This window comes from Cynocephalus volans, chromosome 2, assembly GCF_027409185.1.
Source record: "Cynocephalus volans isolate mCynVol1 chromosome 2, mCynVol1.pri, whole genome shotgun sequence".
Classification (NCBI taxonomy): Eukaryota; Metazoa; Chordata; class Mammalia; order Dermoptera; family Cynocephalidae; genus Cynocephalus; species Cynocephalus volans.
The window spans coordinates 83,928,645-83,946,133 of NC_084461.1; the positions used below are offsets into that span (position 1 = coordinate 83,928,645).

The 17,489-nt window shown below is 36.9% G+C and overlaps 1 protein-coding gene across 1 annotated transcript in view; it reads right to left on the bottom strand.

The window, feature by feature from the left end:
• Positions 1-857: 857 nt before the first annotated feature.
• Positions 858-17,489, bottom strand: part of RIOK2 (RIO kinase 2) — a 31,883-nt gene continuing 15,251 nt past the window's right edge. The window contains exons 8-10 of the mRNA XM_063087787.1: positions 16,754-17,275; positions 14,653-14,749; positions 858-3,540 (exon numbers count right to left, since the gene is read on the bottom strand). Coding sequence (XP_062943857.1) covers positions 3,376-3,540; positions 14,653-14,749; positions 16,754-17,275 — 784 coding nt within the window. The 3' untranslated portion in view covers positions 858-3,375. The remainder of the gene's footprint in view (positions 3,541-14,652; positions 14,750-16,753; positions 17,276-17,489) is intronic.

The following is a 17,489-nucleotide window of genomic DNA, read 5'->3' on the forward strand; positions in this document are numbered from 1 at the left end:
TCTGATTCTAAACATATAAAATGTTAATTTTTTTTTTCTTTTGACCGATAAGGGGATCGCAACCCTTGGCACGGAGTTGTCTGCACCCATGCTCAACCAGTGAGCACACCGGCCATCCCTATATAGGATCTGAACCTGCGGCCTCGGCGCTCCCAGCGCCCCACTCTCCCGAGTGAGCCATGGGGCTGGCCCTAAAATGTTAATTTTTAATATCATCATTATTTACAATATTAAGGTAAAAGAATAACTTACAGTCATTAAATTGTAACAAATATCAGCCTTTGTGAATGACACAGCTTTCTATTGTAGACTTTGGAGTTATCCCTATACTCCTCGTTATCATACAACCGTGTAACCCAGTTATATTGAACTTTAATGTCCAGCCTCCTCCTTACATGGTTGCATAAAATGGCTCTAATACTCCATAAAGCAAACCAAGGGCAAACTATGCTATGGTCTGATGCTATTTAGGGAGATACTCTGAGGAGGGATGAGGAACATTGAGGATGGCTAGCCTTAGTCCACCCACAGTATTAAATCTGTGACAGTGAAATAAGCCTACATCTCAGGAACTGTTCTGCCTGAGAACCTAATAGAATTCAATCCTCTATCCTTTGGAAGTGGCTGATAAAACTGGAGGATAGAGCTCTTTAATTAGGTATAGCTATGTATTTTGTCAGAAAGTTTACTAAGCAATTGACTAAAAATATGATCATCTTGAGTTGCACTAGCCTTTTGACTAGTACCCTTTAAATATTTTTATAGTTCTGGAGAAAGCTTAAAGGTAGCCAGCTGTGTACCAAAGAACAGACCAATACCACAAGGTCAGCACAAATATAAACCGTATGTTTTGTAGGAAAAGCTTATTTAATGGGAACAATAAGTACAGACTATGCAAGAAGGTGACAAGGCAAAGCTTCTATGAATATTAATAAACAGAATCACAGTTGAAATATCAATGACCTTGATAAAAGGAAAGATAGTCAGCCTGTGGAACATTCTTTACAGTAACCATACGAAGTCATTTCAGCAATACGTACTACACATATACTATGTATCAGGCACTGTGCTAGGCTCTTCAAAAGCATTCTTTCACTTAATTTTCACAGCAACCCTGATATAGGTACTATTAAACATTCCCATTTTACAAATCAAAAAAGCTAGGTTAGAGAAGATAAAGAAGGTACCTGAGGTTTGAGCAGTGTTAGAACCAGGATTTAAATTTGTAACTCCTAGACTCAAAAAGTGTTTTAACAATCACATACATAGCTTCATTATTAGTAGTAGACTTAAATTTTGTTTTCACTTATTGTTTATATGTTTTAAAAGGCGAGGGTTACAGCTTGTCGGATAGGGCAAACTCTCTAATTTCTAATTTATGGCTACCCAAAAACATCTTTTAAAAATAACCGTTGTGTTTGGGCTCTAGTTTTCAAACGCCAAAACAAAAATGTAACCCAGGAAAAATTAAATTTCTTTCCAGATCATTATTACTAAATCTTCAGTAGCTAGCACTAATCTTTGCCCAAATGAGATAAGGTCTCCATTTTTGATTTGAATAATTTGTTCTGTGGCCCACATGAAATTTTAGGCTAAGGGTAAGAACCAAGTTTATCTGCCTTCTAAGTTTCTCAAATAGTAATAAACTTTTTATGTGGTAGGTACCCAAAAGTCGACTGAGTCAACTAAGTAAAGCTGAATAGAATGAGGTCATATAGTTTTATTCCCAATTTGCTTTCAATACTCTGAATATAAGAAAATGTATTAAAAAGAAACATTCTGTGGTTCTATTAGGCTGTTTTCAAGGTTATTTTACCTTAAAAAATGCTTTAAAGTAGACAAATTATAAAAAAATACCTGAACTTAAAGATATCTAAAATTCAAAGCAGTGCTATGTAAATACTCCCCAAATCAGTCTAACTTAACTTTCTTTTTTTTTTGGCAGCTGGCCAGTATGGGGATCTGAAACCTTGACCTTGGTGTTGTAATACTGTGCTCTAACTAACTGAGCTAACCAGCCAGCTAGGTTAACTTTCAAGGGAACTAAATGTAACATTTTCTTGCATCTGTATATTTAAATAAATTTATTAGCTAATGATGAATCAATCTTGCAAATGGCCAGGAGAATCAATTTTGAAGAAGTAAAAGGGAATCTGCCATATCAATCTTGGAAAAGAAAGTACTGTATTCCCTCTGGTAGATCATAATCACAGATGCAAGTAATTTAAGGACATCCTGTTTGGTGCCTATGGGTGACACTGCCATCTAGCGGTCATTTTTTGCTGCAGGCGCTCTCCCTCTTCTGGCCTACTATGAAGAGACTTAATTGTCATCAAGTACACACATTTAAGCACTCATCTTCACATCTCACTGAATTATAAAGTTCCTGAAGAAGGGATCATGGCTTATGTATTTCTTTCCTGCACTAAGTATTTATTAACACCAAAGTGAGAACATGTCCCAGACCTATCCACCTAAGCGTATGAGAAAATATTTCATTCATTCCTTCTACCTCCTCTCACCCCTAAATTTTCTGCACTCCTGCTCAGGCCTGCATAAAAGCTGGCAACTGTAAATATCATGGTAGGATTATTTCAAGTTTATGTTCCCATGGCCACATTAGCAGTGTTTAAGTGGCACAAAATACATTATAAATTAATGTATTAACTATTAAGTAAATTATACATTACTGGCTTATCCTGACTTCTAAGGATTAAAAAAACAGAAAACAATAAATTCTTCCAGTATCTAAATAAAATGCAACCAAGCTGCTAGCAAAATTCCAGAAAGATAAATATTATTATAATTGTCATTCTAATAGCTATGCTGTATTGAATGCTTATAATGTGCTAGACATTGTTCTAAGTGCTTTATGTGCAGTGTCTCATGTGATCCTCAAAACAACTGTATAAAGTAGTTATACATCCAATTTTAACAATAAGAAAACTGAGGCAGAGAAGAAGAGAAAGAGAAAGAAATATGACTTGCTTAAGATTGTTTCTACTACTAAGTGGAAAAGTTTGGATTTGAAAAGTCTGGATTTCAAACCACGTAATCTACCTTTTCTTGGCAGAAACCAAAAAACGGTGTTATTTAGATTTTTAAAAATATGCAAATATCCCTAATATAGTTATTTTGAAAAACTGATTTTAGCAGATTTACCATAGTAATCTAAATTACTTTAAAAAAATGAATTGCTTTAGCAGAATTACTATAATTACTCTTTGAAAGACACATACTGAATGAGTCAGATAAAAGAAGGCTCACTTATCTATTTATATACTAGCCTTGGTCCAAAAAGCCTAAAGGTGCCTTAAAAAGGGGTGATAGTAACTTGAAAAAAAAATATTAAAAATATCCAAAATCTTAAATATATTATTCTCCCCAAAAACTAGCTGCTTCCAAACTTGATTTAATATTTTGCATGTTTTCTCTCCGTTGCTTAGTAAATACATTTGCTTCTCCTTTCTGCAATCGACGTCTCACAGCTGATTTTTGCTGTTTTGTCAACTGACGTTTCACCTTCTGTTTCACCAGTTCCTGGAAAGATTTCATAAATTAATATCATTGATAATGAGCCATTTTGATAAGCAGCAGACATTCAGAAGAGCAAAAATTTATATTCCTAATAACTTTCAAATTTATTATCTGTTAAGAGCATGAATTCAAAAAATTCCAAACACTGACAGTACTATACAGAAATTGGTATAAAATTGGTATTAAATTCCTAACAGAAATACAGATTATATAGCAAAAAATACAGTATATAAATGACAATTTTTAAAATAACAGACCACCATAGTGCCACCTAGTGTCCACCATGAAAACTGAAGGAAAAAACAAGATGAAAACTGCTTGTTCCTCACTTTTTAGGTAAAAGTTAAAATGGTTTTGCAATGAAAATTATTTTTGGAAGCATCCACTATTCAATATACCCTAGAATGACTTCATAACTTCAGGTATAGAAATGACATGATGACAGCAGTTAACCATGGAAAAATCTTCACATAGTTTTTTAAAGTTGTAGAATGCTTTCCAGTAGTGAATAATCATAAATTCAAATGACTTATTAGTTAACAGATAAGTGGTACATGTCACATGACTTACAAGATGAGTAAGAAATTTGAGATATTCAGTTCACAATGACCTTTTCTTTCTTTGAAGCACTATAGCCTATTATTTAATTGTATATAAACTTGCATTATCCAACCTGTCTCCTAAAAAAGAAGGTTTATAAACACTATAAGGGCAAAAGCAAGGGTCTTCTTAATATGCCCCTCCATATGCTGGGTACAAAGAAGCATTTATGAAAAATATGCTAAGTTAAAAAATTAAAAAATAATGGATCTGGGAGGTAAAGGTGGGCTAGAAGAACTAGTTTGCCTATTGCATTATTTCTTGGGTTTTATAATATAAAGCTGTAGATCAGATGAGTTAACTGTAGACTTTGGATTAATAATCAATTAACAGGCTTTAATAAGTTATCTCTCTTTGTTTTATTCTAATGATTCTTAGTGGGAAGAAAGGCATGAGAAGAGAGGGGGAATCAGAACTTAGGTCTCTACAGAGGCTAATAACCCAGAAGACGTAGCCCCCCAATCCCAGTAAGACCTGAGACATAGAAAACCTGATATTCCAGTTTTAAGACTGAAAGCAGTAGAACTAGCTAAAAGTTTCAGGACCCTTCCCTACAGTTTTGAATTCAGAGGAAGCCAAACAACCATCACTGCCTCCCCCACTTCAGCAGGAGCCCAAAATCTGGAATCAGAATAGCATCTTCTTAACTACAATACTATTAGCTTGAAGATAAGAGAACAAATGACTTAAGAATTCTGTAAGAAAGACTATTTAGGAGTTGGGGCAAGATGGCGGCGGCTGCGGCGGCTGGCGCGGAGTAGCTGAGGTGGAAAAGGTGGCCACTGGGCCTCAGGAAGCCGGGAAACTTGTGGACCTTCCTCTGGCCATCTCTTAAGGGAGGACTGCTGCTGCTGGCCGGTCGTGGGGGCTCAACGCCACTTTGCCCCCGGCAGGAGAGGCTGCCTCATTTACAGGCAACAGCTTTGAAGTGTGGAGCAGGAAAAGAACGGATTCTTAGCTGCAAAAGCGAGTCTTGAAACAGGGAACACGGCGCCAGGGCTGCTGTGGATGCAGCCAGGATCCCGGAGGCTGGGTCCGCACTGAAGGCGGCCAGCTGCCCTATTCAGGATTCGAGGTTTCAGGCCGGCATTAAAGAAGATTCCTGGGAGCGCCCGAGCGGCGCCGCGACTGAACAGCCGGAGGCGGCAGCGCCGAGAACACGGAAGGCAACAAACCAGAGACAGAGCGAGCGCCCGACCTGGCACAGCACTGTGAGTGATCCCTGGCACAGCTCTGTTCGGGGGGTGGATGCCCACGCGGCTTCCGCCTGCACCACCAGGCCACTCACTGCCCCGGTGCTGCCTCCATTTTCCCAGGTGCAGGCAGCTCCGCCCTGCTCCGCCATCACTGAGCCCATTTGCTTGGCCGGGCGCGGGGCTTTCCGGACCCTGCGGGCCGGCCTCCTCTCCCACTCCCTCCCCCACTCCCTCCGCGGTTCTCTGGTGGGGCTGGGGGTGTGGGGCATCCCGACCAGTGTTGGGAGGGCTAGGAAGTACGGGCGGGCCGACTGTCACTCCACCACACCCTGGACTCCGGCCCCAGTAAACTTCCCGTTACTGGGAGGCAGATACCATCTCTGCGACCACCAGTTTGGAAAAAAGCCTAACGAATTTCTGGTTGGGAATAGTGTGGTAGGAGAGTTCCCAGGTCCGCTTGAACCTGCCGGAGAGCAGGCTGCAGGCGGGCACTAGACTCGGTTTATACCGGGGGGATACAAAGGTGAACAAGACCCGAGAAAGATCTACACAGTGCTACAAAGGCACCCAGAGAGACCGGTCGTCTGTGCCTAGCAGAAACCTGGTAGACTTCCTGGGCGAGGCGGTGCTGAGCAGGGTCTTGAAAGCCCAGCTGATAGACGAGGGGTGCAGAAGACACACCCCAGCCCAGCACAGTGTGCACAGAGGGGGGAGACGTGCGGCCAGGGAGGCGGAGACTCGACAGAAACCACACACCCAGTGGGGTCGCCACTGCACGATCTAACAACCGGGGCCAGAGCACATGGAACGGGGAGAAGTCCTGTACAGAAAGTGAAAGCTCAACAGAGATCACACACCCTGTGGTACGTGATCCACCAGCCTAGCAGAGTACAAGCTGACCAGAAAGGTGGATCCCCGGAGAAGCCCAAGACCCGAGGCAACCACACACACAAGACACTAGAGGCCAACTGAGCAGTCACGGCGGGAGCCATACCAAATTGGCAACCACAGCAACATCCTAGTTAGTCATTAGTCTCAAACCGGTGGACTGTGAAACCCCCTGCCACAATGAATAAACACCAAAAAAAAGACACCAGAAATACAAAAAATCAAGAAAGTACACCACCAAAAGTTAATAAATCTCATACTCTAGATCCTATAGAACAAGAAGCCCTTGAAATAACTGACAAGGAATTTCGAGTGATAATTCTAAGGAAACTGAATGAGATACAAGAAAACTCAGCTAGACATCATGATGAAATGAGGAAAAGTATACAGGATCTGAAAGAGGAAATATACAAGGAAATCAATGTCCTGAAAAAAAATGTAGCAGAACTTGCTGAGCTGAAGAAGTTATTCAGCGAAATAAAAAACACAACGGAGAGTTTAACCAGCAGGCTTGTCGAAGTTGAAGAGAGAACCTCTGAACTTGAAGATGGGCTGTTTGAAATAACACAAGCAGACAAAAAGAAAGAAAAAAGAATCAAGGACATGGAAGAAAATCTGAGAGAGATATCAGACAACCTCAAGCGCTCAAATATCCGAGTCATGGGTATTCCAGAAGGGGAGGAAAATGGAGATTCCATTGAAAACATATTCAACAAAATAGTGGCAGAAAACTTCCCAGGTATAGGAAAAATCACAGATCTTCAGATCCAGGAAGCTCAACGATCTCCAAACGTATTCAACCCAAAAAGGCCTTCTCCAAGACATGTCATAGTCAAATTGGCAAAACTCAGAGACAAAGAGAGAATCTTAAAAGCTGCAAGAGAGAAGCGTCAAATCACCTATAAGGGAGCCCCAATCAGGTTAACATCAGACTTTTCATCACAAACCCTAAAAGCTAGAAAGGAATGGGATGATATTTTCAAAATACTAAAAGACAAAGATTGCCAGCCAAGAATACTCTACCCTGCAAGGCTATCCTTCCGAAATGAGGGGCAAATAGTATATTTCTCAGACAAACAAAAACTGCGGGAGTTCACTACCACAAGACCACCCTTACAAGAAATCCTCAAGGGAGTACTGGGTTTGGTTCCTGAAAAATAACTACCACTGCCATAAAAACCTAAGAAAAATCTAAACCCGCTAGTACAATAAAAATGGCATTCATGAAGAGAAAACGAGCTAACAAAAACACTATCTACAACCTAAGGAACCAACAAACACAGAAAACAAACAGTAAATCAGAAAGCAAGGAACAAAAGACACCTAAGACAACCAAACAACCAATAAAATGCTAGGAATAAATCAACACCTTTCAATAACAACTCTTAATGTTAAAGGCTTAAATTCCCCAATTAAAAGACACAGACTGGCTGACTGGATCAAAAAGCAGGACCCAACTATATGCTGCCTACAAGAGACCCACCTCACCCATAAAGATTCACACAGACTAAGAGTGAAAGGATGGAAAAAGATTTACCATACAAACAGAAAAGAAAAACGAGCTGGAGTGGCTATTCTTATATCTGACAAAATAGACTTTAAACTAAAAACCATAAAAAGAGACAATGAGGGACACTACTTAATGATAAAAGGACTGATCCATCAAGAAGACATAACAATCATAAATATGTACGCACCCAATGTTGGAGCAGCCAGATTTATAAAACAAACTCTATTAGACCTAAAGAAGGAAATAGGCACTAATACCATAATAGCAGGGGACCTGAACACTCCACTGTCAATATTAGACAGATCATCTAGGCAAAGAATCAGTAGAGAAACACAAGATCTAAACAAGACTCTAGACCAATTGGAATTGGCAGATATCTACAGAACATTCCACCCAACAACCTCAGAATATTCATTCTTCTCACCAGCACATGGATCATTTTCCAGGATAGATCACATATTAGGTCACAAATCAAGTCTCAATAAATTCAAAAAAATTGGAATTATCCCATGTATCTTCTCAGACCACAATGGATTAAAACTAGAAATTAATAACAAACAAAACTCTGGAAACTATACAAACACATGGAAATTAAACAGCATTCTACTTAATGACATATGGGTCCAAGAAGAAATCAAGCAGGAAATCAAAAAGTTTATTGAAAGTAATGAAAACAATGATACATCATACCAAAACCTGTGGGATACTGCAAAAGCAGTATTGAGGGGAAAATTTATTGCATTAAATGCTCACTTCAGAAGAATGGAAAGATGGCAAGTGAACAACCTAACACTTCACCTTAAAGAACTAGAAAAACAAGAACAATACAATCCTAAAGTTAGCAGACGGAAAGAAATCATTAAGATCAGAGCAGAACTGAATGAAATTGAAAACCAAAAAACAATTCAAAAGATCAATGAATCAAAAAGTTGGTTTTTTGAAAAGATAAATAAAATTGACAAACCATTAGCATGGCTAACAAAAAAAAGAAGAGAGAAGACTCAAATAACAAAAATTAGAAATGAAAAAGGCGATATTACAACTGATTCATCTGAAATACAAGGAATCATTCGAGACTACTATAAACAACTATACGCCAACAAATTTGAAAATCTGGAGGAAATGGATAAATTTCTGGACACACACAAGCTCCCAAAACTGAACCGTGAAGATGTAGAAAATTTGAACAGACCAATAACAATAAAGGAGATTGAAGCTGTTATCAGAAGGCTCCCAACAAAGAAAAGCCCAGGACCAGATGGATTCACAGCAGAATTTTACCAAACATTCAAAGAGGAATTGACACCGATTCTTTACAAACTATTCCAAAAGATTGAAATGGACGCAAATCTCCCAAACTCATTCTATGAAGCAAACATCATCCTGATACCAAAACCAGGTAAAGATATAACGAAAAAAGAAAACTACAGGCCGATATCCTTGATGAATATAGATGCAAAAATCCTCACTAAAATACTAGCAAACAGAATACAGCAACACATACGAAAAATTATTCATCACGATCAAGTGGGATTCATCCCAGGGATGCAAGGTTGGTTCAACATACGCAAATCAATAAATGTGATACACCATATTAATAAAGTCAAACACAAGGACCATATGATCATCTCTATAGATGCTGAAAAAGCATTTGATAAAGTTCAGCACTCATTCATGACAAAGACCCTCTATAAGTTAGGTATAGAGGGAAAGTATCTCAACATAATTAAAGCCATATATGACAAACCCACTGCCAATATCATCCTGAATGGGGAAAAGCTGAAAGCTTTTCCTTTAAGAACAGGCACTAGACAAGGATGCCCACTCTCACCACTCCTATTCAACATAGTGCTGGAAGTACTAGCCAGAGCAATCAGAGAAGAGAAGGAAATAAAGGGCATCCAGATTGGAAAAGATGAAGTCAAACTGTCCCTGTTTGCAGATGACATGATCCTATATATCGAACAGCCTAAAACCTCTACAAAAAAACTGTTGGAATTGATAAATGATTTCAGCACAGTAGCAGGATACAAAATCAACACACAAAAATCAGTAGCATTTCTTTTCTCCAATAGTGAACATGCAGAAGGAGAAATCAAGAAAGCTTGCCCATTTACAATAGCCACCAAAAAAATAAAATACTTAGGAATTGAGTTAACCAAGGAGGTGAAAAATCTCTATAATGAGAACTTCAAACCACTGCTGAGAGAAATTAGAGAGGATACAAGAAGATGGAAAGATATCCCATGCTCTTGGATTGGAAGAATCAACATAGTGAAAATGTCCATACTACCCAAAGTGATATACAAATTCAATGCAATCCCCATCAAAATTCCAAAGACATTTTTCTCAGAAATGGAAAAAACTATTCAGACATTTATATGGAACAATAAAAGACCACGAATAGCCAAAGCAATGCTCAGCAAAAAAAAAAAAGCTGGAGGCATAACACTACCTGACTTTAAGCTATACTACAAAGCTATAATAACCAAAACAGTATGGTACTGGCATAAAAACAGACACACTGACCAATGGAATAGAATAGAGAATCCAGAAATCAACCCACACACTTACTGCCATCTGATCTTTGACAAAGGCACCAAGCCTATTCACTGGGGAAGGGACTGCCTCTTCAGCAAATGGTGCTGGGATAACTGGATATCGATATGCAGGAGAATGAAACTAGATCCATACCTCTCACCGTATACTAAAATCAACTCAAAATGGATTAAGGATTTAAATATACACCCTGAGACAATAAAACTTCTTAAAGAAAACATAGGAGAAACACTTCAGGAAATAGGACTGGGCACAGACTTCATGAACACGACCCCAAAAGCACGGGCAACCAAAGGAAAAATAAACAAATGGGATTATATCAAACTAAAAAGCTTCTGCACAGCAAAAGAAACAATTAACAGAGTTAAAAGACAAGCAACAGAGTGGGAGAAAATATTTGCAAAATATACAGCTGACAAAGGATTAATATCCAGAATATATAAGGAACTCAAACAACTTTACAAGAAGAAAACAAGCAACCCAATTAAAAAATGGGCAAAAGAGCTAAGTAGGCATTTCTCTAAGGAAGATATCCAAATGGCCAACAGACATATGAAAAAATGCTCAACATCACTCAGCATCTGGGAAATGCAAATCAAAACCACATTGAGATACCATCTAACCCCAGTTAGGATGGCTAAAATCCAAAAGACTATGAACGATAAATGCTGGCGAGGCTGCGGAGAAAAAGGAACTCTCATACATTGTTGGTGGGACTGCAAAATGGTGCAGCCTCTATGGAAAATGGTATGGAGGTTCCTTAAACAATTGCAAATAGATCTACCATACGACCCAGCCATCCCACTGTTGGGAATATACCCAGAGGAATGGAAATCATCAAGTCAAAGGTATACCTGTTCCCCAATGTTCATCGCAGCACTCTTTACAATAGCCAAGAGTTGGAACCAGCCCAAATGCCCATCATCAGATGAGTGGATACGGAAAATGTGGTACATCTACACAATGGAATACTACTCAGCTATAAAAACGAATGAAATACTGCCATTTGCAACAACATGGATGGACCTTGAGAGAATTATATTAAGTGAAACAAGTCAGGCACAGAAAGAGAAATACCACATGTTCTCACTTATTGGAGGGAGCTAAAAATTAATATATAAATTCACACACACACATACACACACACACACACAAACCGGGGGGGGGGGGGGAAGAAGATATAACAACCACAATTATTTGAAGTTGATACAACAAGCAAACAGAAAGGACATTGTTGGGGGGGAGGGGGGAGGGAGAAGGGAGGGAGGTTTTGGTGATGGGGAGCAATAATCAGCTACAATGTATATCGACAAAATAAAATTTAAAAAAATAAATAAATAAATAAATAAATAAAGAAATAAATAAATAAGACTAAAAAAAAAAAAAGAATTCTGTAAGAAAATTATTTTCAAACCACAACCCTAATATGTAAACTCCCAATGATAATCATACTAAAGACATTTTTAGTAGTTAAAGTCCTAAAAAACTTATTCAAGAAACTATTGGTATCTGTACTGCCAAATAAAGAACTAAATAAAAGAGATGGGACTAGTAAAGAATGCATCAAATAGGAGGTGAAAAGTCCCAGGAAGACAACAGTAGAACATATGCAATGTTCAAACTGGAGGAGTACAGGCAGAGGCCTACTGAATGTTTCTAAGGAGGAAAAAATTTCTTTTCTAAGTACTCTGTGTGAATTTTCCCTTAGTTCTTTACTTTGATGAGACTGTAAGATAATCATATCAAGCAAAATAAGTAGTTGATGGGTTAACATGCATGTACCTCCCAACAATCAGAACAATTTAAAAATCCTACAAGCTTATTTTTCTCCATGTTAAGTGGCAGAAAAATCCCTCTTAGTATATTTAAAGACAAACAAAAGGTGAAACATGAAATAAAATACTTGTATGTTATTTAGGGAGTACATAAAAATTATTAAAAACCACACTTTTTTTGTTGCTGTTAAAGCAAAAATAGTTCTTCCATTAGGTGGTAGCCACATGTATATTTATTAAGAAGCAATTATACCTTACTATTTAACCATAATTTAATTCTGCTACATATTAGCAAGGACAGAATTCAAAAATGGCCAATATAGAGGAACTATAACAAGTACTGTAAGGAGAAAAATAAATCTTACAATTATTTGCCTTTGTACAGGTACCAAAACAACAATCATCAAGTTAATGGAGGTAACAAAATAGTTTGTTTTCTCCTGAACTTTTAGCAAAACAAAATGTGACCCTAAGGAAAACTGTGTGACAAAATTTCCAAAAGAATGTAGAGTTAAAATGATGATTTAATTCAATGATTAGAGAAAAACCTTTACTCAGCAAGCTAGGCTGAAGAGATCTTTTTCCCCCTTCCTTAAAGGCAAATTTGTATTTTATAATATAATTCATAAAACCCAAATGATAACAGTTAAAGGCTTGATCCAGTCTAAACTTTTAAGTTTATGCTGCTGGCTGTAGACAAATAATTAAGCAGAATAGGATCAGAGCAGTAAAAAGGAATAACAGTTAAAACATGCAAACACAGCTTTAACCTGGCCTCTTCACAATGTCAGTGAGCCATCATCTTCACATACAGAAGGGAACATAACTTAGAATTTAAGAAAGTAGCATGAATTAGTAATCTAATTTTTCTTTATGTACAATCATCAATTTTATACCACCATTATTAGATATAAAAGAATTTATGTTTTGATTCTGAGAAATTAAAGAAAGGAAGGTAAATTAAGAAGTACAGAAAATAGCAGAGCCAAGAGTGGACAGGAATTTCTTACAAGAAATTCATAACAGTCAAAAGGAGATTTTAACTTTTCATGTAATTAATAGATGCTTCATAGAGATTTCAATTTTATGTTCAGAAAAATCAGGTAAATTACCAGATCCACAGAACAAATATATGAAACTATATTTCTAGTTTTTAATTTCATTACATTTCTAAAATTTCATTTTTTTTACTGAAAAAGCTCTAAATGTGCCTGATATTAAGTAAAGGCCCCAGAAGTAAAACTGCACTATATTATAAATACAGTACTGTTATTTTTACTTTGTTTTTGATAGCTCTGATTTAATTTTGTAAATATCCTATATTACTTACCACAGGACATATGTTTCAATTTATTGACAATATTTCTGAACTTGGAATAGAAGTTCAGGAAAAATAAGTTATTTTGTCTTTTGAATTCACTTTCCATCTAGCCATTTTTATTTCCTCCCTTTTTACCTTCTAAACTGATTTTTTTCTTTTGCTCACGATAAATAAAGTTACCACTAGAAACTGGCTTCAACAGTACTCAATACCGTAAGCAGAAGGAAAAAACCCAACACATCAATTATGTAATTTTAATTTATAAAAAAAATTTGATAAATTACTATGCTGCTTTATTTACTTTCTTAATGATGGACAGAAAAGAATATTTTAGAGAATTCGAAACTACAAATTTCAAAACATCGCTTAATCCAGAAATAAGGCTAGGAAATAATGCAGTATTATTCTGTAGGCTTACACTCTAAGTTTGTTCTGCCAAAGGGCTCAGGAAAGCAATAAGAAAACCAACAGGAGCTTTGCTTCATTTATCAAAGGAGTTATAATTTTGTAAATTCATGTTGCTCCTAAATGGCAAGTACGGGTGTCATATCTTCATAATTCTAATGACAGAGTATAGGAGTGACAATACTTCCATAGGCCAGTGAGAATGGCTTTGCTCTGGGGGACATGATTATCTCTAAACTGATCCTTCCTTCTGGGTAGCTCTGAAAGAATGCTGGCAGGCAAATAAAGTTCCCCAGTGGGAGCTGAACAATTTTTGCTCATTGTCCTATCCAGAAAATGTCCCTTTTGAAACTTCTTTGGACATTGTTGCTAAATGTCCAAAAGGTCCTATGAAAACCTCAGATACCAAAAATTTAAAAATTGCCTTTTTTTCTTTCTAAAAGTACAGACTAGCTAGTGAAGCTGGTACATCTTCACAATTCAGCTGCACTGCTGTCACTAGCTAAGGAAACTTTGAGCGAAGTCACGTACCCTAACTGGGCCTTAGTTTCCTCATTGTTAAAATGAAAGGACTAATCTACGTGAGAACCCCCGCTTAGATCTAATTTCCTATGATTTTATCCTTCAAGTTCAAACTAATTTATATGCTGCCTTTTTCCTGCAAGCTCTGATCATTCCAGCTAAATATGAATCCTCTCTCCTGTATAACTAAATTTGTAAATAAATGGTATAATTTTATACCATTAACATATGAGGTTCAAATATCTGAGGCTGTTTTGTACACCTTATAATCCTGAGCTCATTAATCTGTCCACAATAGTGATCTAATAAACAGCTGGTAAATGTTGAATAAATACTTACTGGAGGAATTGTTGAACAGCTTATAACACTGCCTGCAGAAGTAATACTCAGAGTTCTTGTTCTATTCCGATTAATATCTCCCATACTTTCGTCATCTCTAAAATAAAAAAAAAACATACTTTATCTAGTTAATTTTTATAACATAATTAATCATGCTTGATTAAATTAATTTATACTATTTTTAGCATGACAGTAAAAGACATAAAATACTTCAGAAAGATCATTACATTTAAAATTTCTATTAAGGTAAAACTGAAACTACCTATAATTCAGTCTAATATTTAACAATTTTCATTTTTTAGCATTCTGATAGTTATAGTCACTATCAAAATTTCAAAATGTTACAATGTTTTCGCCATCAAAATTGATCATTTTCTCACAATTCATGTGTCTCTTTTCCATTAATACTCTCCAGTTTTTTCACTAACTATACAAATCTGCCTCTCACAATCTAAATTTTTGAGACACTTTCTTGCCTCCTTCCCAAATAGTAGATATAGTGGGCACACAGACAATACTCTATGTCTGCTCTGCTGAAGTAGAAAAAACCACAACCTTGGGAACTAGTTTTTTACATTGCTTAAAGTTTTAATATATACAATGTATAAGAACTCAGAGGAAATTAACTCTTAACAGTTAATATTTTTTCACAGCACCTGATATTTTGCTTCTACTTGGAATAATAAAAGTTTTACCCAACACGTGTCCAGAGAGTGAGAACAAATTATTGCTTCCATTCCATTCTTAGAAGAAAACACACATAGGGTTAAATGGTCTTCTATCACTATAATGTTTAATTTTATGTGTCAACTTGACTGGGCCACAGGGTGCCAGATATTAGTCTGGGGGTGTGTGTGTGTGTGAGGGTTTTTCTGAATCGGTAGACTGAGTAAAGATGATTGCCCTCCCCAGTGTGGGTGGGTCTCATCCAACCCATTGAAGCCTGAACAGAACAAAAGGTTAGAGTAAGAGAGAATGTGCTTTCGCTGCCTGTCTTTGAGCTGGAACACTGGTCTTCTCCTGCCTTGGGACTCAAACTGAAACATACTTTTGGCTCTCCTGGTTCTCAGGCCTTTGGACTTGGACTGGACCTACACCACTGGCTCTCCTAGGTCTTCAGGTTGCTGACTGCAGATCCTGGGACTTCCCAACCTCCATAACTACATGAACCAATTCCTTATAACAAATATCCTATTGGTTCTGTTTCTCTGGAGAACCCAGACTAATAAAATCACTTAATCAAAATACTGAGCCCACCTTTTTCTCTTAAGCTTCTGCTTTAACTTTCCAAGTTTAATATTCAAATGGCAGTAGCCCTGAGACTCAAGATATAGAGCTATATGGAAAAAAAAACCCCACAATTCCCATGTTTTGCTTCATAAAAAAACTATAAAGATAAAAGGCAGTCTTAAGATGTAAGCCTAAACATGTATTGAAAAAATGGTTAATACGTTTATTGCTGATCTAATTTCCAATGTCATTTTACTATTTTGAAATACATAAAACCAGTACTTCATTAAACTATAGTTTGATTCTGGATAAGCTATCCCTAAGTTTTTACAACTTTTGCTAATCTAAAGTAAGCCTGATTCATTAATATTTGCAAGGAAAAAAACTTCTTAAAAGAAAAGCATAATACCATTATATAATTTTAACTGTACACAAAGGATAGAAGGTTCAAAGTACCAGAGAAAATTCACTGAAGATGTTTTATGTAGAAAGCACATGTTTTACATATTTACATGCCTTTATACAAGCATACATTAGTGTGTAATTACAAAAATATATGAAGAACAACTCATCCACCTAAAACCTGATCGATTCATCAAGACACCTACATTAATTCTTTGAAAGTCCTCAGTTTGCACTTTAAGGCTGAATTACTTGAAATTTAGTCAACACGCCGCCTAGAATCAGGGCAACTGAAAAGGAGGGTATTTTGAGTTTTAACAACAAAAAGGTTATTTGGCTTTCATTTTACACATAACAGTGGCAGAATACAACTCTGTCATAACATTTGGGAAAAAAATTCATTTATCAGAACTGATGAAAGTATTGATCTCAAGATTAAAGTAAAAAAGCAATCAACAGAAATCTATACCTGAAAGGCCTGAATTCTTTGTTTAATGACAAGGCAATCAAATGAGGGCACTCATCTTCATACTCTTCAGAGCCAGCAGGGATTTCTCCTTGACCTGTCTGACCATCTTGCCTGGTATCATTTTCAGTTCTATCTTTCTCCTCAGACAACTCAGTTACAGAACTGTTTTTAACAACCTGCCCTTTTATTTCTTCTAAAGGATGAATGAATTCAGTCATTTGAAAATTGTGTACATCAGCACTCTCCTCTGATAAATTATCTTCCTTTGTTTGTTCAAGGTATCCAGATGATCTGCAGCAGCAGCCACCTGATTCATCTACAGAGTTCCATTCACTTTCATTTTCTGACCTACGAACGTTTGTTTTTTCTGACACCTCTTCATCAGAAAATGAGAATTCAGATCCTTCCTCTGTTTCAATATTTTTATCATCTGGACCCACTGGGTGAAGCAGTTTATCATCTGCTTGCATTTCCTTTGTGTAGCCACTGGCAGAAACCTCAACATCAAGAGAGTCCTCCTTTCTAGGAAAAAAAACAGTGTCAAGCATTGAAAGAGAGAGAAAAAATAATTTTCTGGGAGGGATAAATATCTATTATTCTGATAAAGTATGATTCTCAAGCTAGTTTAATAGTTCACATATTTTAAGGATTTTTCTCTGCCTAAAATGTAATACTTAAATGACTTAGGTATACAAACATAAAAGAAATATGCCAACTATAATTTTATGAATAAAAT